The sequence below is a fragment of the Neofelis nebulosa genome, chromosome 1 (assembly GCF_028018385.1).
Source record: "Neofelis nebulosa isolate mNeoNeb1 chromosome 1, mNeoNeb1.pri, whole genome shotgun sequence".
Taxonomy (NCBI): Eukaryota; Metazoa; Chordata; class Mammalia; order Carnivora; family Felidae; genus Neofelis; species Neofelis nebulosa.
In genome coordinates this window covers 28657698-28682195 of record NC_080782.1, presented here as the reverse complement: position 1 = coordinate 28682195, position 24498 = coordinate 28657698, and the positions used below count along the sequence as shown (strand labels likewise).

Below are 24498 nucleotides of genomic sequence, written 5' to 3'. Positions count from 1 at the left end.
AAGCCCCTTTGTGGGGTATAAGCTTAGGAAACCCCCAGGCTTACACCAATGAGTTAACAAGGCATAAAGAAATACAAAGTCAGGGCGCCTGGGTGGCGCAGTCGGTTGAGCGTCCGACTTCGGCCAGGTCACGATCTCGCGGTCCATGGGTTCAAGCCCCGCGTCGGGCTCTGGGCTGATGGCTCGGAGCCTGGGGCCTGTTTCCGATTCTGTGTCTCCCTCTCTCTCTCTGCCCCTCCCCCGTTCATGCTCTGTCTCTCTCTGTCCCAAAAATAAATAAATTAAAAAAAAAAAGAAAGAAATACAAAGTCATAAAATGTTCACACCCGAGTTTGGGTAAACCAGATTGGCACCCCAAGAATAGGGGGATGCAAAGGCACCTCAAGAAGAGGGAGTTGCAAAGGTGCCAGGAATAGGGAGGTGCAAAGGCACCCCTAAATAGAGAGGGGGTGCAGGGCCCTTAGAATAGAGAGGGAGAGGCAAAGGTCTAAAATTGGAATGGCACAAACATGCCCAATACATAGGTATACGAAATAAACAGTATTAGATGTTCAGGATGGAAGCACCCCCAGTTTAGTACTATAGCGGAAAAGCTGCTTTCATAGGAGGATAAGCCAGGTTAGGTAAATTGATGGACTATAGACAGCTGCGCTGCAGGCAAAGCAGCCCAGAGCAGAGACGGTTAACAAAAGAAAAGGCGCCTTGTCAACCCTGAGGTTATTCCCCCTACCTGCCTCATCCCCAGGCTGGCAAAGATGAACAGAGGTGCTGTCTCATGTCTACTGTAAACAACCTTCCTCCCACTGCCTGGTACCCAGATTTTGTTTTATATTGACCCAAACTCCAAACACTGTATATCTTCAAAACCCCCCTTTTCCCTAATGTCCCCAAGTTAATGTTCACAATTTCTTTGTCTCTTTGTACACACCCATCATGCTTGTAAGCCTTCTGATCTGAATAAATATGGGGCAAGGACCCTTATTCTGGGCTCTTGTCTTTTCCTGGACGTTAGCCATCTCTCGCTTTCAATCCTGCATCCTGCTCTTTTGCTAGACAAGAGAGAACTTTAGACCCAGAGTCTACAACACCCCTTCATGCTCTCATTCTGCCTAAATAGAGACATCATGTGGAAGGAGGAGTTCCCAAGGGGGAAGATGTAAAAGAATACCTAAATATTGGAGTTTCCCACTTTTCTTAAATATGAAATTTATTGTCAAATTGGTTTCCATACAACACCCAGTGCTCCTCCCAACAGCTGCCCTCCTTAATGCCCATCACCCACCCTCCCCTCCCTCCCACTCCCCATCAACCCTCAGTTTATTCTCAGTTTTTAAGAGTCTCTAATGGTTTGGCTCTCTCTCTTTCTCTCTTTTTTTTTCCTTCCCCTCCCCCATGGTCTTCTGTTAAGTTTCTCAAGATCCACATAAGAGTGAAAATATATGGTATCTGTATTTCTCTGTATGACTTATTTCACTTTGCATAACACTCTCCATTTAACACTGAACAATCCAATTATTTAGGAAGAAAATCTGGCATCATTAATGACATTGTTTCAAATGATCTCTGCCACTATGAAATGGGAGAAATACTGTATATGTTTTCAGAATCTAGATGCAAATAACAATAATGTTCTGTGGTAAATTCCAAAATTCCAGCCTGAACCTGGGAATTATATAAAAATGTAGATGAAATAAAATTTCAACCGAAAATAAGTATGAAATTTTTTGTTAGTGCCACATAGAAGATAAAAAAAATTAAATTGTGAACAACTTTGAAACATATCTAATCTAATTATAAAATTCTAGAAACTTTAATGTTAATCATTTGTTTCCTTTTGAGATCCAGTAGTGGAGCTGAGGCGGCATGTAAAAATGGCCCCAAATTCTTCAGTTTTCTTCCTCCACATCCTTGCAATGGTATCCTGCAGATATTCTTATCAAAAAGAAGAATCTATTTCTCCACTCCTTAAATATGAGGTATGGGGTACCCATTGAACTTGAATCGACCAATGGGACATTAGCAAAACAAAACAAACAAAAACTTGGGGTCTGATTTTCTTAATTGTCTTGTGACCCCACAACTGTCATCACATTTTCTGGTCTGTTAGAAAATGAGAGACCATATAGAGAGAGGCACCAGTCTTCCCTGCTGGACCTGATGAAGCTCCAGCCAACCCACCAGCTGATGAAAGACAGGTAGGAGATGCCAGCTGAGACCAGCAAAAGGACAGCATAGCTGAGCCCAGCCCAAACAGCCTACTACATTTTGGGGTGGTTTGGGATACATAAGGCATAATCACAGCTGTATTTTTAAAAAATATGACCTTGATTTATTATTCCAAGTAAGTTCTATAATTAATATAGAGTATATTCTATATTTAGTTGTTTATATGGCAAGGCAATTTAGTTGTATAAATGAGATCTGGTCATTCTGACACTTGTAAAGAAGAAACTGGATTGGTCAGAACTGTTTTGATTACTGCTTGGGTGATAACACATTATGGTTAGAAAGGGAAAAAGAAAAGGAAATTATTGTTGAATTCTGAGTCACTATTATGGATATGAAGCTTTAGTATGAAGAATCATCAAGCGTATTAAGACCTGCACTCAAAAGTTGAATGGAAAAGATTTATTTTTTGTTCCATTGTACAAGTAGTTCATATTTTAGAAATAGACTTTTCCAAGAATTTCACTGGAATGTGGAACACATTAGGTGCTCAGTGCAGCCTACAGATGTCCATTTATCCTGTAACACAGATGAAATATCTTATATCTGCAATGGATAAAATAAAAAATAATAGAAGTCACATTTCTCTCTTTTTTAAATATTTCTTAATGTTTACTTATTTTTGAGAGAGAGAGGGATACAGAGTGTGAGCTGGGAAGGGGTGGAAAGAGAGAAAGTACAGACTCCAAAGCAGGCTGTAGGCTCCAGGCTCTGAGCTGTCAGCACAGAGCCCAAAGCAGGGCTCGAACTCATGAACCATGAGATCATGACCTAAGCCAAAGTCCGATACTTAACTGAATGAGCCACTCAGGCAGCCCCACCTTTCTCTTTTAATTATACTTGTGGAAGATTTAGACAGAATTACAATCCAAAATACCCTCAATTTAATTACCAGGCCCTCTGCCTCCCCCAGGAGCTGGAGCTACAAGCTTACCCTGGTCCATGCCATGGTTCAGTTATCCAAAGGTGCCCAAGCAGCTCTTGTGGAGGAATGGGATATTGTCAGAAAGACCTTGAAGCTAAATATTCAAGCGTATTTGGGTTAAGAAGTGGGGGAAGAGTCTGATGTTCAAATGCCAGTTTCAAGTAAACAATACAGAAAAGGTTTGGGGAAGGTAGACACAGTTGAGTTGGAGTGAATCCCAAGAACCAATCAAGATGCTAGCCAGAAGACCACAGAACCAGTTGGGAGACAAACTGGGTTCATAGTCTCCACTTAAATGCCTATACTAAACTCATCACCTTTCCTTCAGTCCTGGTGCTCCCCCAGTATTTCCCCATCTCTGTTGATAACCGAATAAAGCTATGACTCTGTGACCTAAAATGCTAGGACCATCCTAAATTCAATCTGCTCTTATAATTCCTAATCTCCAATTTTCAATGAAGTGGTCTATTTTAACTCCTATGTATGTTTTTAAATCAGCCCTACTCCATTCTATACCTATTGTTCTGCCCCTACCTTAAACAATGTCAGCCCTTCCTTTGCCATGCCTTCCCCCCCAATCCTTCTCCAAAACTCATCCTCCAAAAAACTCAAAGTGATATTTCTAACCCTAAATCTCATCATTTCTCATTCATATAATCACATTTGTTTATAAATCACTAGGCAAGATAACAACTTGAGCACAGATCTCTGGCTCTCCCTTCACAAGCCCAACTAAAACAGAGTATACAAACCCCAGGGGGACACTGCCACAACTTGGAAGCTAGAGAAGATATTCAGAGGCATTTCTGGTAGATGAAGTACAAATGGAGCCAGAATAAAAGCATCCAGGGCTGACATCAGATTCATGACATGCTCCCCAAAAGCAGTAGGTACTGGAGGGAAGCAGAGGAAATTCTAGCCCTGACAAATGCCATTTTCTCTTTGGAAGACAGAAGGATGGATAAAAAAACATGCCACGTTGCCATGGGAATTTCACATTCCACCACTGTGAAACAGTGACCCTAGTGTCCACTGTGCAGGGAGGTTGGGACATGACACTTCACTAAAGGAGGTGGTAGGAATGGAGGCTCCTTGCTGCATACCCCAGCCTGGCTGTAGGAATAGTATCTTTCCCCAACACTGAGAAGAAACAGTTCCCTTGATGGAAATATCCAGAGCACTAACTTCCTTTAATGTCTTTTAGGTGGCTGGATCCCTGAACAAATCTCTGTCTGTTTGCATATGATATGATCTTATATACAGAAAACTCTAGGGGCACCTGAGTGGCTCAGTCAGTAGAGCCTCTGACTCCTCATTTCAGCTCAGTTCATGATCTCATGGTTGTGGGATCAAGCCTTGCATCACACTCCGGGCTTAGTGTCAAGTTTGCTTGGGATTCTCTCTCTCTCATTCTCTCTCTCTGTCTCTCTCCCTCTGCCTCTCTCTCCCCCACCTCTCTCTCAAGTATATTTAAAAAAAAAAAGAAAACTCTAAAGACTCCAACAACAGCAACAAAAAATATCTGTCAGAACTAAAAAACATATTCACTAAAGTTGCAGGATACAAAATCAACATATGAAAATCTGTTGTGTTCCTATACACAATGGATAATCTGAAAAAGAGATGAGGAAAATAATCCCATTCATAATAGCATCAAAAATAATTATTTATGAATAAATTCAACCAAGGAAGTAAAAGGTCTGTGCACTAAAAACTACAAAACATTGGTGAAATACACAACTGGTGAAATACACATTGGTGGAATTGAAGAATACAAAAATAGATGGAAAGATATCTCATGTTCATGAGATTGGAAGAATCAGTAATGCTAACATGTCCATAATATTTAAAGTCATCTACAGATTCAATAAAATCCCTATCAAATTTCCAATAGCATTTTTCACAGAAATTAAAAAAAAAGCACTACTAAAATTCATATGGAACCACAGAAAACATTGAATAGGCAAAACATTCTTGAGCAAGAAGAACAGAACTGTAGGCATCACACTGCCTGATTTCAAAATATATTACAAAGTTATAGTATTCAAAACAGTATGGTACTGTCATAAAAGCAGACATATAGACCAATGGAATAGAATTGAGTCCAGAAATAACTCCATACTTCTATAGTCAGCTGATCTTCAACAAAAGTGCCAAGGCTACCTAATGGGTAAAGACAGCGTCTTCAACAAATGGTGCTGGAAAAACTGGATGTCCACATGCAGAAGAATGAAAATGTACCCTTATCTCACACTGTATACAAGATTCAACTCAAAATGGATTAAAGACGTACACATAAGACCTGAAATTGTAAAACTACTAGAAGAAACTATAGAGGAAAAATCTTGACATTGGTCTAGACAATATTTTTTGTTTATTTGTTTGATTTTTGTTTTTTTTTTAATATGACCCCAAAAACACAGGCAACAAAAGCAAACATATATAAGTGGAAATACATCTAATTTCATGAAAAGTTTCTACATAGTAAAGGAGACCATCAGCAGAGTGAAGATGTAACCTACAGAATGGGAAAAAGTATTTGCAAATGTACCTTTAGTTAATATCCAAAATATATAAGGAACTCAAACAACTTAATAGCAAAACCCCAAATAAACCAATTTAAAAATGGGCAAAGGACCCAAACAGACATTTCTCAAAAGAAGACAAACAAATGGCCAATAGGTATACGAGAAGGTGCTCAACGTCACTAATTACCAGGGAAATGCAAATTAAAACTATAATGAGATATCACTTTACATCTGTTGGAGTGGCTATTACATTAAAAAATAAACACACACACACACAAGAGATAACAAGTGCTGGCAAGTCTGTGGAGAAAAGGGAACCCTTGGAAACTGATGCTGAGAATGTAAATTGGTGTAGCCTTTATGGAATATAATATGGTTTGTTCCTCAAAAAATTATGAATAGAACTACCATTCGACCCAGCAATCCCACTTCTGGGCATATATGCAAAGGAAATTAAATCACTGTCTCAAAGAGATGTCTGCATCCCCGTGTTCATTGTAGCACTATTCCCAATAGCCAAGATATGGAAAAACCTAAGATTCCACTGATGGATAAAGAAAAATTAGTATATATACACAATGGGCACATTATTAAGCCTTAAAAAAGAAGGAAACTCTGCCATTTGTGACAACATGGATGAACCTGGAAGGCATTATGCTAAGTGAAATAAGTCAAGCATAGAAAGATAAATACTGCAAAATCCCACTTATATGTCAATCTAAAAAAGTTGAATTTATAAATGTAGATCTTAAGTGTTCTCACCAAACACACAAAAAATTATGTGAGGTGATGGATATGCCAATTAGTTTCATTATGGCAATAATTTCACAAGGTATACATATATCAAATCATCACATTGTACACATTAAGTATATACAATATTTATTTGTCAATTATACCTCAAAAGAACTGGGAAAAAGCTCCCTCTTACCTCCAAAAGTAGCAATAGATACACGTCGTTGACGTAGATTTTAGATTTCTTTTTTGTCAGTATTTTTTAAATGTGGGAAAATATACATAAAAATTACCATCTCAAATATTTTTAAGGGTACAATTCAGTGGTAAAAAGCACATTCATGATATTGTGTAACCATCACCAGATTTTAGATTCTTCAGTGATTGTTTTGCACAGATTTTTTTTTCCTGAGTGTATTTGCTGTGATGATGTGAAGTTTTTCTGTTGACATTTGATTCAGAGTAACAGATACTAAATAAATAAGATACACAAATGTATGCATAAAAGACTACATTTTTGCAAAGTTTCCATCACTATTATTCAAGGAATATCGAAATATCTTACCTCTTGTGCTTCGTGGGCTATTAACTGGTCCATTAACAGCCTCCGCCGTCTTTTCTCCCTTTGCTCTCGTGCAAAAGCATCCTCCTCAAGGCGCTTTTGGATTTTTTTAATGTAGTCATCATCCGAATACGTGTTTAATAAATCCGTAGTTGTCTGGCCTGCTGTATCTGAAGAAGGCTTGGAGGCACTAAGGACAACAGTTTTTATTGGGATTTAGAAAAACAGTGTAACCACATGCTGCTACTTGAGACTATGGAGGAAGACCTCGGGGAAAAGGCTCCCTTCAGTGCTTGGTTAACTTATTGATACAAGCATTAAAGCAAATCTTAGAACTTCATTGTGACACCTATGGCTTATCGTTAGATTCCATTCGCTGTATTTCTGGACTCTAGGTTGGGAGATCCTCAGCATAGCCTTAGCATAGCCTTCTTTCTAGGCCTATCGCCTATTTGTTCTTTCACTTATCATGATCTTCACTGAGCCCAGAGATTGGATTTTCTTTCCCTCTTCTGCCTGCTGGCTCTAGGCCTCTTGCCTCCCCTGTTTTAAGAGTAAGCACCATATTGATAGCCAAAGTGTCAGGGAAGGCATACCTCCTCAAACGTCAGCCAGATCTTCCAATGTCAGGACACTGAGAGTCCTTCCATGGATAGCTCGATCCACTACTCCCCTATGCAAACGCAAGTTGCTCTGTGAACTCTCAATAACTTTCTGAATGCTTACAGCAGTGGCCCTGCTCTAACTGGAAGCTTAGCAGCTGAAAATTGACTTGCTCATCATGCCACACTTGCACCCACAAGACTGACCTAGCCTCTTGCCCAAGTTCTGGAGACCCAAGTAAGAAGACCTACTTCGCTTCTTGTCCCACATAATGTCCAAACCTAAAGGATCAGGAAGAGCCTAGTGGTCTTACTAACAGAAAGCAAACACACTTGATTTAGCGGGACAATGGTGGCTTAGTACAGAATTTATAGATTCATTCAAAAGTTATCTTTAAAAGTAAAAGATACAGGGTTGCCTGGGTGACTCAGTCAGTTAAGCATCTGACTTTGGCTCAGGTCATGATCTCCCAGCTCATGAGTTTGAGGCTTGCATCAGGCCCTGTGCTCGCATCAGGCTCAGAGCCTAAAGACTGCTTACTGCTTCGGATTCTGTCTCCCTCTGTCTCTGGCCCTCCCCCGCTCACATTCTCTCTCTCTCTCTCTCTCTCTCTGCCTCCCTCCCTCCCTCCCTCTCTCTCTCTCAAAAATAAACATTAAATAAATAAAAGTCTGTTTTAAAAAAAGTAAAAGACACATTTTTACGTATGTAAGAATCAAATAATCAATTCTCATCTGCATGTCTCTTTACAAAATAAACAGAATACAACAGTAGAATGGAACAAGATATATCTTGTTACCTGCCAATAAATAACAAGTTTTAATATTATCAATAATTATTTTAAATATTATAAGTTATTAATGTATTCAGTTTAAATAGAACTTACTGTCTTATTCAAAAGGCAAGGACACATTATTGTATGTAGCAACTAAATAGTCAATTCTTATACAGACAGAAGCATTAAAGAGGTATAAAAGCACAGTTAATTCATGTTTAATGAAGTAATAATTGCATGTGTGTAGTTTAGATCATATTGTATTATAGTTCATTTTTTGTACATTTGCTGCTCCCAGATGAACTCTGAGCTTGTGAATATCCTATTATACTCCTCTCTGTCCATGTGCTCATCATCCTGACATGTAGTTGATATCTGCTAAATTTCAAATGATATGCTAAGAAGCACTATACAGAGTAATTTTTTTTTAATTACACACTGAAATCCTGGTGATTTTATCAGCAGGGGCTTAACCTTCAGTTGTGTTCTGTCACTAAGAGGCACTGAGCAGAAATTGTGTAGCCAGCAAAGCCTTAGGAGGATCAAAGACAAAGTTTAACCCTATTTATTAAGATTTAGTACAATTAAGAACTTATGAAAATTATGTGGCATAACTTTTTAGATCCTTTGTTAAAATTCTTATTATATATATATTTTTTTAACGTTTATTTATTTTTGAGACAGAGAGAGACACAGCATGAACGGGGGAGGGGCAGAGAGAGAGGGAGACACAGAATCGGAAGCAAGCTCCAGGCTCTGAGCCATCAGCCCAGAGCCCGACGCGGGGCCCGAACTCGCGGACCGCGAGATCGTGACCTGAGCTGAAGTCGGACGCTTAACCGACTGAGCCACCCAGGCGCCCCAAATTCTTATTATATTTTTACTCAAATGTGTTCTTAGAGTTTGCTTTGGATTGTATATGGGTTAATAGACTTAACATATTGTTTGTCCTTTATTTATCAATCAGTCTGCCCTGTAACCATCCATCTGCTGTCTCATTCCAATTAAAGGCTGAAGAAAGCTACATGATATTTACTTGAATAAATATTCATTTTCCTAGATGTGGGTTTCTTGAGGGCAATGATTATGATTTCTCTATATCTGCTTGTCAGTCCTCCACAGAGTTAATAATTGGGTGTGTAATTACATGACTAGTAATTGGAACCTTGGCCAAATTTGTGTGTATTTAAAAAGTAATTGCTAGGAACAGCCTAAAGTAAATCTATGAATCCAAATGTCAAATCACAGCAGCCAACAATCTCAGCTAAAAAAAAAAATAGCAGATAGCATTTATTGTTTGTTTTAGAAAATAAAGACATTGTACATGTGAGGAAGAAGCAACCATGGGAACTCTTGTGTTGCTCTGAGAAAACATTTCACTTCTCCACAAGAGAAAAAAGATGGACTTTGAGGTGATATCTCTGAGGAACTGTTTCAGGAGCAGGCTTGTGAAAGAGGCAGCTGCAGAAATTGCTCCTTCTGGTCAACTTGGGAGATTTTAGCGCTTTCTGGCATCAAGTAGTGTGAAGTTTTTGGAAGAGCCCAGAACATGCTTGATCCTAAGCTAAATATTCAGAATGAACTAATGTAGTGATTAATAAAAGGGACTTAACAAAGGCCATACTGTACCATAACTTCTGTTTTCTTTACAAGTTTGCTCCAGACTAGTGCCTCCCGACATTCTTTAAAGAGAAAATGCTCATTTGCAGCATACTGGAAGGGACTGGAGTCCCAGATGAGGCTGCACAGTCACAGGTGACTAGTCCAGGGAGTCTGGCTGCCCCAAGGCCTATCCTGCCGCTCTCAAAATTGAAGCATGGCTGTCTGTATCTCATGTCTCCCAGTGCTAAGTCTCTGGCAAGATCAAGTGAAGGCTTCCACATAGAAAGGACCTGTATAGACGATGCTATTTCCTTCCCTTTTTCCTCAAAACAGAGCCCCAGTGTTTATTCAGGAAAACAATGTACCCAGATAAACACTACATTTCCAAGCCTTCCATTCTTGCCAGGTATGGCCATGTGACTGAATTCTGGCCAATAAAATGGAAGCACAAATGTTACCTTGGACTTTGGGGAAGGTTCTTAGAAGGAGCTATTTCAGCTATTTCAGATACCTACTTTTTGCCTATCCTCCTTCCTTACATCTAGAACATGGGCCAAATGGCCAGAGCCCCAGGAGCCATCTTGTATTGTGAATGTGAATTTGGGGACAAAAAAGACACAAAAGAGCAGTGGAGCTAAAGGAAAGCCTGTCTTTGATGACTTTGGAGCTCCAACACATGCTTTGAGCTGCTTACATTTTGACTTCTCTTACATGAGAGAGAAGTAAACTTATTTAATTATCTAATTAATTTAACCCACTCTTGTTTGGGATTTCTAAAGCTAACTGATAGAGAGACTTGGGTTCAGGTTGGGTTGGCAAAGGCAATAATAGTGAGCGGAGGAAATGTTTGCAGCTGTATTGTACAAGGATGGTGTTTAAACTATTTAATAAACTGACATGGCAAGGACACTAATCGATCAAAGATGGGTGTTGGTACAGGAATGAGAATACACTGCCGTGTTTGGTGCTAATTCTGGCTGCTAAATTGTGTGGAAATTGAGGGGTCCCAGGAAAGGGAATGGCCATAGAGCTATAGAGAATAATACCACTCGCCTACAAGTAACAGAAGTATTTCAATATGTTAATATGGTTGCACTGGTGGATACCATCTGTTTATCACTCCAGAGTGTGTGGCTGGTCAGGTGAATGAAAGAGTTGGAAGAAATCCGGTGGTTTCATGGGCCAGTCCAGAGGGGTATGGTGGGGTTTGGATGGTGGCTACATGGGTAGGTAGGCTTGGATTGTGTTTTCTTTAGCAGTCAGGGGCAGTACTGATAAATGGCAGTGGGAATCAGAATAGGGCATCAAGAGTTTCGGGGCACCTGGGTGGCTCAGTCAGTTAAGCGTCTGTCTCTTGGTTTCAGCTCAGGTCATGATCTCACGGTTTTGTGGGTTCGAACTCTGCATCGGGCTCTGTGCTGGCAGCAAGGAGACTGCTTGGGATTCTCTCTCCCTCTCTCTCTGTCCCTTTCCAGTCATGCTGTCTCTGTCTCAAGTGGAAAGAAAAAAAAGAGTTTCTGCAGAGGGTAGAAGAAAAGGTAATGTATGTATCCTTCATTTTGCTTTATTTTCATCCTGTACCTGACTTCCTCACCATCTGTTCTTCTTTTCCTTATTCCTTTTCATTTGTTTCCTTCCCTGAGAAATACTACTGTGGAACTGACTTACATAATTTGTGCCTATTTTCTTCTTTAACAGAGATTTAATTCATGTTCCATAAAATGTAAGTGACTAGAATCTAGGTAGTTCCCATTTAAAAATGCAGAAGAACTTGAGTTGCTCCTATCTACGTAATCTATAATCCCTAATCAATTATCTTCTGTGAGTCAATGACCCCTAATAGGAACGATAAAGGGAGAGGATCTTTATCTTTAAGCAAATGAAGCCCATTAACCAGGCATTTTTTGCAATGAACTCATGGAACTGACCATCTTAGTGACAGTTGAACTCATCTGACAACTTTTTATTGCTGGTCCCTGTGCTAAATGCTGAGGTTGCAACATGAAAGAAACCAACTAGAGTCTAATAAAGGCTTTACCGTGACAAATTTAAATTAGTGGTAACTTGCAACAATTTTTGTGAATGTTTTAAAAGTGTGTGAATTTAGGACAGTAAGCATAGCATAGAAAACTAAATTCACATCTCATAATAGCCACTTTCCCTTCTGATTCCACAAAAGTTGTTAATGAACAATTAATCTGAATTTTAGCTCATTTACCTTCCTTCATATATTCTCGTCATGAAGATTCTACAAAGTAAAAAGATCTTTGGAGCAGCTACTTCCAATAAACTATTTCTAAATATTTAAAAGTTATAGATAGGACAAAATGCAGTTTTGTGAGTGTTAAAACAATTCACATCTCACCTTTCTTTTGCCTGGAGATCCTTTTTTATTAATGCTTCAAACTTCTTAATCTCATTGGCCACATCCTTTAGAGAAAAGTCATTATCAGTTTTCTGCCTCTAGAAACCACTGAAAAAAACCTTCATTTTGCAAGTTTACAAGATGCTTTGTACTACTAACCCAAACCAATTAGGAGCTAAGATACAAAAAGCTGTACTCTAGAATATTTTTATAATTCTGATTAGGCTAAATATACCTCAGAGAATGTGAAAACTGCCTAACTTGAATCATTCCGCTCATGATTCCAGTTCTGACAGTGTAACATTTGATGAAAATGAAGATTACCAAACAGTCAGGCCATGCATTTTTATTTGCAATTCTTTTAAATGAGCATAAGCATTATTTGGATATAAATGCTTCTTCAAAAATTGTTGTCTCAGATGTTTTAAGCATTTCTTGTGCAACTTTATGTATGTTATTAATTTGCTCTCTCAAAATTAGTTTAGCTCATCTCCTATCTAGTGCAAATACTTATTAATAAACTTTAATCAACTCAGAGAAATATAAAAACTACATACTTTCCTAAAATTTGGGTCTGAAAAACCTCTGTGGTTATTATTCTTTAGATTCCAAGTATAAGATATTTTTCAAATATTAAAAAAATAAAGAAATGTGGATTAACATAAAACACAAGGGATTTAGATATCGGAGAGACGTGCTGTCTCTGCTTTACCAGCACTGTGGACGAGAGTGAAACATGGAGGCTTTTGGAGTCTAAGTTTCCTTACTTAGAAATGGGGGGCAACAATACCCTACTTGGAGAGTTTTTAAAAAATAAAGATAATAAGATAAAATAAAGTGGCCAACACAGACTGACATATAGCAGGTTCACAATAAATAGTAGCTATTATTCTTTTCCGGAGGTCACAGGAGAGACTATCATTAATAACCACTGTAGCATAAGCAGTGTAGATTCCAGGAATTAGTATCAAAACGTAGTACTGCTCCCCTGTGAAATATAAGCACATTGTATCCTACTGGAATGACTGACAGCTGGTACGGGCCAGTAAAATATCACTAGTATAGGTATCTTAAATTGGAAGATAGCAAGCAAACCACTTAACATTTCTGGACTCAGAAAAATGCATAATGAGAAAGAACTGAGTAAAATACTGTTGGAATATATATAGTATATGTACCTTGAATGACACCTCTGTGCCCATGGCTGTTATGACTCATCACAGAAGCACCATTCTATAATAGTTTTGATGTGATCACAGGATCCTTCTCAACACAAAAGGCCAGATTGGTATTGTCATTTAATATGAGTTTCTTATCCCTGACCTAAAGCTACATTCTCTGATTCTGAACAAACAACAGTATAAAATGGATTAGATATGCGTGCAGTGGAGGGCTTTTGAATCAGAAGGAATGATGACACAGATCACTAGAAAAGGAACTAAGAAGTTGGAGGAGTTCTCTCTGTATGTTTTAGAAAAAGATCAGTCTTTCATTAAGATTAACACAACACCATATTAAAGGATTATCACCTTACCTCTGCCTCTTTTTTCTTTTTCATCATTTTTTGGGCCTCAAGTGCTTTCAAAGTACGATTTGATGCAGGTTTAGGAATCTGAATGATAGCTGCTTGGATTTTGGCCATTATTTCATTTTGTCGTCTTCTGCTCAAGCGTTGCTGGATATCCCATATACACTAGTTTAGTTATTCCACTCATTAGAACAACAGGCTATATTATACACTCACAGGTACACATACATACATTTTTCCATTGAAACTTTCAGAACTCAGCAATTTACCAATGGACTAAGTGTCACAACTGTGTAATGTTAGGAAGCAGATGTCAATATGACTCATCTTTTTTTTTTTTTTTTTTTTAATGTTTGTATTTTTTTTTTTGAGAGAGAGAGAGAGTGAGCAGGGAAGGGGCAGAAAGAGAGAGGGAGACACAGAATCAAAAGTAAGCTCCAGGCTCTAAGCTATCAGCACAGAGCCCGACACGAGGCTTCAACTTATGAGCCATGAGATAATGACCTGAGCCGAAGTCAGATGTTCAACCAAATGAGCCACCCAGGTACCCTCAACATGACTCATCTTGAAAAGTATAATATTAACACAATTTTGGAATCGTCAAATTATGCCTGTCAAATGTGTATATCTTCATTCTGGGTGATGATACCAAAAGGGTAATAAAAATGCCTCAAATACAAAGAAGAATATAATTCTTTCCTAATTCCACCTTCCTGACCTGCCCAATAATGTAAAGAGAAAATGCTGTCTCTAAAGACGGTCTGCGGAGAAAGTTCCATCTAGGAGATGGTCTCTAGGAGGACTTCTGAGGAACCCAGAAGAAATGACAAACTTCCCCAAAACTCAGTCACACTTTAAAAAATGAATTCAGAAGCAACCTCAAATATTGGATTAAATACTGAATTATGTGATACCATTATTGGATCATCTCTTCTCTATGTAGGCAGTAATTATTTTAAGTAGAAAATAAGCAGGAGGGTACAAGTAAAAGAAAAATAATAGTGAGAATCAAATGAAATATTAAAAAAAATAAATGTTCTAAGAAGGAACATGTAAAGGGTCTCCTGTGTGGCTCAGTTGGTTAAGCATACGACTCTTAATTTCAGCTCAGGTCATGGTCTCACAGTTCATGGGATCAAGCCCTGCATCAGGCTCTGTGCTTACAGCGTGGAGCCTGCTTGGGATTCTCTCTCTCCCTCTCTCTCTCTGTCCTCCCCCTGCTCATGCTCTTTCTCTCTCTCTCTCTCTCTCTTTCTCTCAAAATAAAGAAACATTTAAAAAAAGTAACATGTAAAATTAATCATGGCTTTACTACTAAAGCATTACATTAAAGAACTAATAAGAGCATTAGTTCCAATACCCAAAGATGAGAAACTTTAGTTAACCACTAACAAGTCAAAAATTATAATTTAAATATATTTAAATTTTTTTCTTGCCATTTTACTTTCCAAAATCTAAAGATCTTTTCGTCTTTAGAAAACCAGGAATACATAGGCTTTGCCCTTTGTCCTATTTGCTTTCTACCATTGTTAACATAAGTTATTTCAGAATATTTAATGGTTTCAGATTTCCTTTCTCCCAACTTTCTTTGGAGACTTTCTGCATTACACTTGATGCATCACAGTTAGACAGGCTGGTTCCTTAAAAATTAGAGTCCCAGCACTTGGTTTCAAACACTACTTTAAGAGTGCCTCGTCTCCTTGCCGTGTAATGTGAAGGGGAAGCCCAACCCTTTACTCTCTGGCAACTAATGGGATCATAAGATCTGCCAGAGTTTGTCTCTCATCGTTCCCTCCCTCCACACAGGGGGATGACTACATCCAGGATATTTTAATTTCTTGTCATTCTAAATATATGAATTTAACAAGTGATTTATAGTGCAATGAAGAAAACTATAATCCTTTTGCCTGTAGTTTACACATTCCATATACTTAGTCATCTGAAATTCTCTTAAAAATCTTTAATGATTCCAGACACCAGTCATGTGCTCATGTTCTTAAAGGCATTGGAGATCACTAAAGATTTTCAAAGGAATTTGAGAAACAGCAGGGAATTAGTCAAAGCAAGAGGGGCCAGAAAGAAGTTAAGAGATGTTTAAGGGTGCTGGAAAGGGAAGCAAACAGAAAATCACCCTACATTGCCAGGATGAGAAAAATGAGGCAGGACAGGAAGACCAAGGGATTGCAGAAGAGGGACCAGGGAGGCGGAATCCTGTTCCACAGCCCTTAGCGGGGAAAACAGCCGTAAGCCCTCACTGGAGCAGTTAGTAGCAATCCCCCATCACTAAGGCACCGGAAGCATTAATTTCAACCAGATAACTTAAAAAAGAGATCAAGTGGTCCCGCCACTCCAGAGAATGGCAGTTCTTGTTCTTGGTCTCAGGGAGAGGTGACAGCAGGAGTGGGGATAGAGAAAAGGGGAAACTGAGGGGAGAGAAAGGTGAGAGTGGGGCAGAGCACGAGTCAAAGGAACATGCAACTTGAGCCACATTAATGCTTATGCAATGTGTACTATCGGCATAAATCGCAAACAGTATACTACTATGCACTAATGAATTTCCGGAAAAGTTGTACTATAAAACCTTTTCAATATTAAAACATCTTTGTTCTTCCTTGAGTTTTTGAAATTTTTCAAGTTTCTCAGAATGCATGCGGACAAGATCTTCTCTCATGTGTCTATATTTTTCTTGAAACCTGTGTGTAACCCGCATCAGATTGAAATCAGTTTGACGTGGTATCAGGTTTCTAAGTCTCTAAATGAAGAAAGCATTTCAAAAGATTTCGTTATTAGAAAATAAAAGTGTATTGTCATTATAAGCGCACATAAAATTTGTCTTCAAAATAAAATTTCTACGAAATACTATTTTTGATGGTTAAACTAAACTCAAGCCCAATACTAACCACTTATATCTTTAATTTACATAAAAACAATAAAAACATGATCTGAATTCCTTCTTATAAAATAGTCTCATATATACTTTTATATTTTTTTGCCCTGAGTTTAATTTTTAATAAATAGTATTCATTACGTGAATGAATTCTTAGAAGTACATTTTCATAAGAATAATTTTATAAAACCAATTCAACATATACAAGATAATATGAGAAGCCAGATTCTTTCCATTATTTAAGCTACCTCCTAGTAAAGAGTGAAGAAACATTAAAACTTCCAGGCCACTGGGAACGAGAGTGTAACAATATAAGAAAATGAACGTCAAAGCAATATGGCTGATGCTTTTAACTAAAATGTTTATATCCAAAAGTAATCTCCTTAAAAGCCAAAGACTTACTAAAAGTTTTTTTTTTTTTTTTTTCAAATGGTACTGTTGCTCAAAAAATTTTTGGTCCTTCTCTTCTAAAACCACCTCAGTAGATACTGGCACTTACTTAGAAGATCGTTTAAGGACCTATCAGCTGACTTTACGCCCATACACACCTTCCTGCTTTTCTTGTCGTTAAAAATCGCCCGGCCTCCATCTTCAGAGGCAACAAAAATGCCAGGTCCTTGAACATCCTACTTTTCTACCTCAATACAATATCTAGATCTTCAGCTTAATTATTATCCTCTCCCCAACCCAGGAAATACCCACTGAGAGATAATGGAGTCTACTGTTAAGAGTAGAGACCCAGTGCCTAGGTTTGTTACAACTCTACCCCCTACTAGCTGCATTAAGTTGGGCAAGTTACTTAATCCCTCTACATCTCAGTTTCATCATCTGTAAAATGGGAATAACAAAAGCACCTATCTCATAAGAGTGTTGTGAAGATCAAAGGAGATAACAGATGCACGGCCCCTGGAACAGGGCTTTGCACCTCCCTGTGTACAATCAATAAGTTTTAGTCAATATTATTATGCAATAGACACCTGAATTTTCTTCCATCTGGTATCAAAGAAAAAGGCATGTCTAACTCCTTCCTAACATATCTCCTCCTCCACCTGGCAGTCGCATCCTCTTTTCTTCCCTTGAGAACCTTGTTCACTTGGTTCTCACACCAGTCATCTCCTGCCACTGATTCTTTTTCTCAACTGGCAAGTTGTCCCAGTCTCTATGTCCATAAAGGAAACAAATAACCTCATGTTTCTCTTGAGCTTCTCTCCTGCAGCTACTGTTCTCATTTTCTCTTCTCTTTTCCCTCCACATTTCTTGAATGAATAGTCTATGCTTCAGTCTTCTTCATCTCAGTTGACTATTCAACTCACCACATTCCACACTACTCCACTGAAACATTTTTCTCTCCCCTGAATTTTATCTCCAAGGGGATTGGGACCATCCTTGTGCTGGTCATAGTGCAATTGCCTAACATAAAATAGGAACCCAACAAATATTTGTTCAACAAACGAATGATTGACTCTGGGAAGGTCACCATGGCCAACTTTAAACCTAATGGTTTCTTTTTGGCCTCAACTACACAGCTCTTATAGCGCTGTTGCTGTTGACTGTTTTACACTTAATAAAGAATTTTTTTGGTATTGTTTCCTTAAAAACTGAAAAAAAAAAGCCTAACTCTGAGGCAGGTGGAGATAACCAATTTTGTTTTTAACAGTTGGGAAAACAGAGAAATAGAGGCTGAGAGTGTTTCAGGGATTGGTTCAAAGTTAGTCACCTTGCACGTGAAGGAGGCAGGATGGGATACCATGTTCTTTGGCTGTAAGCCTAATCCAATTCCAGCTCTCCATGGCTGCTGAGCTCATTCTTCTACCAGGCTCATAAGACTCATGAGAACAGGAAAATCTGAAAGTGCAGACGGCCCTCACATCTATTATGTCATTGTTTCTTCATAAATTCAATGTACATGTTTAATTGTTTCCATTTCTATTTAGTGCACTCCATCAGGGCAGCACCCCCCATTATCCTAGAGGCCTGGAAGAGTTAATGTACTTCACTTACCATAAGGAAATAGCACAGGAACTAGAGAGAACCGTCAACTAAAATGTTGTATCGATTAACCAAAACACACTTAATGACAATTTGCTATGTTCAAATCATTGCACCAGGCATATTCCTTGAACTTAAAGAACTAAAAATCTTGTGAGGCCTTATGACAGATAAATCATGAAAGTCAGCCAACAATATCAACAGCAGGAGTTTAACACCAGAGAGTGAGAATTACGTGTGCCCTAGGAGGAATCCATGTGTACTGGGAAGGTTGCCACAGAAGTAGGTGGAGAAAAGCTTGCAGGAAGAGGAGAGATGAGAAGTATAAGCTTGGGTGAAAGGGAGGGAGGAGCAGAGATATACAAGAGTTGTTCAAGGATAGGTTGCTGATCAATGTAGAAAAGACAGACTTTATGCTGAAGACTATGAAGAAATGCAGTCAGAGAGGTTGAGACCATTTAGTGAAAGATCTTGAATGTCAGTGAGTCCAGGTTGGAGACAGGACATACGTAAAATGAGAGGTTTCTGACCAAAGAACCCAGTGCAAGCGGAATTTTGGGAAGATTCATCTAGCAGTTGATTGACATCTGGCAGAAAGCCAGAAGACTGGGAGAAATGTTAGTAGGTTGTGGTAGTAATTCATGCAGGGATATGAGCAGATATGACAGAGGCAGAAATAGGGAGAGGAGCAAGGCATGAAAACACTTGGAATTAAGAACACACAGAATTTGATATACTAGTAGCCATGTGGAGGGAGACGTCAAAAATGGATACATGAATTGAAAATATTTATATAAAACAAAACCCAAGTATGGCCAATAACGTACATAAGGGACACAGATACCCAATGGGGCTTTTTTGAAAGGCAACATCATTGTCATGTCTCCTTACCAAGTTTTACATGGTGGTAGGCTTATGTTTCTTTGTGTACTTACGTCTCGAAAAGCCTCACTTTTCATGCTTTGGTGTCTGGCGTTTGCTGGGGGCTGCATGGTTCGCATTTCCACTGTGGTCAGCCCACTTTTCTTCTTTTTCTGAAGAACAGTGTACAACTGATACAAAAGTTTTGTTGCCGCCCCAGGCTTTTCTGTGATGATGCTGTGGGCCACATTCTGATCAAACTGCACACCCAGAAGGTGAAGTGTTGGCTCCAAGCGAGAAAAATTATTAAGTTTGGCACTTGAAACTCTAGGCATTAAAATATTTTACATAATTAGACACTGACATTGAATTAAAAACAACAAATATCCGACACATGATCATGATCTGATATGATGAATTATCCCACGGTCTTTACAATATATCGTTCCTCTGTAAAACCACTCAGTCATGTAAATACATTGAGACTTTCTATTGTCCACAAATCCACCCACTTATTTCTCTTGAATGGTGAAACTAAAACTCATTTTATACTTTTCTGCTTAAATAGATGCTAGAATTTTTATAGGAAGTCAATACAAAAAACAGATAACTGCTTTCTTCTAAACAGAAAAACAACTATGGTTTTAAAAAAATATTTTACTCAGAAGGCAAAGCTGTAATTTAAATTTCTGTTTCTTTAGGGGTGCCTGGGCGGCTCAGTTGGTTAAGCAGCCGACTTCAGCTCAGGTCATGATCTTACGATTTGTGGGTTCAAGCCCCATGTCAGGCTCTGTGCTGACAGCTCAGAGCCTGGAGCCTGCTTTGGATTCTGTGCCTCCCTCTCTCTCTGCCCCTTCCCTGCCCATACTCAGTCTCTCTTTCTCTCAAAAATAAATAAACATTAAAAAAATTAAATTTCCATTGCTTTAAATGATATTACTCGAGTCTGAAAATAGCCCTAAATGTTGCACTGACAACTTTAACAACAATCCTCTCAGGCACTGTCAGAAATATTTAATTAAATAATATTAGCTAAGCAATCTAATTAATTATGCAATCTTCACTTCAAAGTTTATATTACTACTTTAAGAATCAGTAAAGACTTTCTAATTTTAAGTTATCTTTGAATCACCTATGAGATTTTAATAAGTTTATTAAGTCTTACAAAGATGAATACGATGTATTCCCTGCCCTTGAGGGGCTCACAGCAGGACAACACATGAGTGAACAAAAAATGATAAACTGAGGTAAGTGTTGGAATATGGGTCTCAAGTGATTTAGGGCTGTCAATGAGCCTATGAATCTAGTGACAAAAAGATGGCCAAAGAGATGATGGATGCATTTTCAATTCTTGGGCCTCTTTATGTTCCAACTAGATGCAAATATCAGTTTTAACCACTGGTTTATTTCCTCCTTATTTTAACTTGCCAACATTCAGTGTTGGAAAAAAATATGCTGAATATACTTGAAGGATGGAAAAAATACACAGGAAAAAAACATACTGAATATACTTCAATATAAGTCAAAGTCCCAACCTCCCTCAACCCCACAAAAAAAGATTCTGTAGTTAAAAGGGGGTTGGCACCTATTGGGTAGAATTTCTCATATAGGGTTTTTCACTCAATGACTTCATTTTGGACTATAAAGTTATTTGGGGAAGGTACAATGATATTCAACGACCTCAATTAAGTATGTAGAGGTTTATAGAGATTCCTTCACACTTAATTTTTTTTTTTTTTATCACAGATACCACAGAAAATCTGATGAGCGCCATGAAACCTGTTCCACAAGAAAGAAAACACATCCGTGCATATACACAAAATATGTATCCCATTTCTGGATGTTTGTGAAACTCCTAAAATCTAGCCTAAAAGTGCCCATTCACTACAAATTAAAAACCCATGCTCTAAAAGGAGGTAGGGCTGAGGAAATATATGAATCATTTCTAAATATGAATAAGGAGTCAATATCATGGGAAGGCCAATGTTAACAAAAATAGTGACATAGTAACTTGATTTCCTTTTCTAGTTATATGGTATAACTTACTGTCCTATTTCCTCCGTTTACTATTATTCTTTCAGCAGAAATATTTGGTAAAGTATACTTAGTGTATCAAACCACATCAACAAACTTTGAATACAATACAATAGTTTGAATTTATAAAAGAGAAACAGGTCTCGGAGGGGCTGAGAAGAAATATTGGATGCTACAGGAAATCTCTAAGTAAGAGTAACATTTTTTTAGGTCTTCTTATGTCCAGGTTTGCAGTTTGCTTCCCCACAAATGACCTTACAGTTTGATATGACAACCATCTGCCTAAAATGAGTAAAGCAGACCACATTTTGCAGGGTATAGTCGCAAAGGACAGTTAGGTCAACGATTGTGCCTACCTTCCCTGGACAGGCACGTGACACCCCTTCTTGTTCTTCCCGCACAGTTATTCTTTCATGCCCTTCCTATCCTAAAAGCCCCATATGTCTTGCCTACTACACATATTTGGAAAGACCACCAGAGAGCCACTTGTCGGGGCTTTGGCCTGGATCATAACCTTGGGCTACAGAGATCAGGGGCATCAAAATTCAGGAGGGAAAATCCCAAAGGAAACACTATCCATTTCCAAATTTTATCAAAACTTAGCCCGCACCCAGTAAAAGTGGAGAGCACTTCGTCTCCTCTTACTTGTTTTACATGGCCCCAGGAATGCAGTGTAAGCCTATTAGTATTAAACATCAGCCACACATTAGGCTTTAAAATGGCTATTATGAACTGGCTGAAGACCCAGGAATAACAGTGCTTCTCTCTGGAAGTTTTCAATACATAAAAACGACATTTTAAGAGCATAACTAGTGCGTAAACTGGTGGAAGTCCACTCTTGGCATAGCATATGCTCAATCAGTTTGCATGAAAATCAACATGTTTTTGTATACAGGCAAACTGTAAGGACGTCTTTGCTCTGGAGACAGAGTGTATGATGCAAATGATAACCTCTGAGGGAATAAGGAATGTATTCTGGGAAAAGTCTTCTCCTCTATGTGTAGTGTTTGTTTGTTTTTAATACTTGATGTCTCAGTTTTCTTACAGCAAATCCCCAGATGTTGTATATATGTTGCATAGAGGGTAGTGAATGGGCAAGGGGAGAGGAAGAAGTTTGTCTTTCCTTGCCTTTCTTTGTTGACTGGACAAAAACACGCTACTGGTAATTTGAGCATGGAAGGGTTTTCCCTTTCATACAAAGCGGAAGGAAGATAATCAAGAACAAAAACCTCATTTGAGACAAATCCCCTCCACAGTATTATTTTTTTCATGAGCAAGCAATGCCATCTGTAGGATGTAACATAAAAAAGAAAGTAATAAGTTCAGGGCAACTCATGTGACATGTTTGTTCATGATAATTTTAGCATTACATTCATTGGTTTAGGAGATAAAACTTTTGTGTCTCCTACTTTGGTTGCCACAATTCTTAGCTTAGCTGATTGGTGTTTATTTTTTATTTATTCCTATTCTAGAACTTAGAGGGAAAATCAAATTTTCTTGTGATTTTTCTAAGACAGAAGACATTCTTAGGATTATTTACATTATTTTAGGTATCTGATACTTGCAGTTCTTATTTGCCAAGAGATTATCTATCTTCTCTCCTCCTTGTCACCTGGTGAGGGAACACATCTTACTTACAAGGTAAGTAGAAGCTGTCCCCCCAGAGATATCCAAGCTCCTTTACATTTTATTCTTTTAACTGTTCTGCTCATTTTTCACCCTGTGAGGTGAACTAAACATATCCTAGAACAGAGAATTCTTTCAGAGTTAGATGAGTTTTCAGAATTAAGAAGTTCTAAGGCAAATAACTTCAGTTATAGGCAACATTCATATTTTAGACTAAAGACACTAAAAATATGAAACAAAAACTCCAAATCATGAGCCCTAGCATTAGACATCTGCCTAAAAAACAGGCTTTGACAAAGAAGGATACTTTTCCCCATTAAATACACTACTACAAAGGTCACATCCATGGATTTACTGATCCTTGCCTTCTTTCAAAGACCATGTGCCCCTGGGGAAAAAAAGTGTGTTGTTCCAAGAATTCAAGATGAATAGAATTTGGTTGTCTGAACAAGTGGGTCCCTCTTCTCACATTAAGGAAATGATTCTCAGTGGGATAGAAAGTTAGTTAGTTGTTTGCAGCGGGTGAAAAAGAGGGCTGTTACATATGATATTACTCAGGGGCACCCCTGTCCAAGGGTGGGGCAAGAGTATGACACTGTCCTGTGCTCAGCTTGCCAATCCCTGTCCCTGATGCAAGGTTGTTTCAGCCAAAAAGGGGTTCCTCTCCTTTGCACAAAGGCCTCTCTGTTCACTAAGACCTGTGCCTTTACAACTGTGTCCATCCAGATGAGGTCCCTTTTTCTATTTCACACAAAGAGCCTCTATGGCCCTGCTGACAAAAGCTAATTTAGTATACCTGAAATACTACATACATCATCTGGCTAGTATGGTGCTTTAAGTCGTCTATGGCTAAACAGGCATGCTTTCTGACATCATGCATTTATTCAATAGAAAAATATGATTGTGTGTCAGCTATGGGCCAGGGACAATGCTTGGAGCACAAAGAATAATCATACATACTGTGCAACTTTCAGAACTGGAATTTAAAATAACAAGGAGATACCACAATACTCCTACTAGAATGGCCTAAATTCAAAACACTGACAGCGCTAAATGTTGGCAAGGATGTGAAGCAGCAAGGACTCTCACTCACTGCTAGGAAGAATGCAAATGGTGCAACCACTCAGAAAGCCAGTTCATTCCTATAACGAAATGTACTGCTATCACATGAGGTTAACAACTGTGCTCCTTGTTATCCACCCAAAGGAGTCGAAGTGTTATGTCCACACAAAACCTACATGTGGATATTTAT

At 38.5% G+C, this 24498-nt stretch overlaps 1 protein-coding gene across 1 annotated transcript in view; it reads right to left on the bottom strand.

Annotated features, from left to right (window-relative positions):
- Positions 1–24498, bottom strand: part of SPEF2 (sperm flagellar 2) — a 185664-nt gene that overhangs the window by 146405 nt on the left and 14761 nt on the right. The window contains exons 3-7 of the mRNA XM_058717266.1: positions 19661–19913; positions 16431–16601; positions 13856–13996; positions 12322–12386; positions 6980–7166 (exon numbers count right to left, since the gene is read on the bottom strand). Of these exons, the coding sequence (XP_058573249.1) occupies positions 6980–7166; positions 12322–12386; positions 13856–13996; positions 16431–16601; positions 19661–19913 (817 nt within the window). The remainder of the gene's footprint in view (positions 1–6979; positions 7167–12321; positions 12387–13855; positions 13997–16430; positions 16602–19660; positions 19914–24498) is intronic.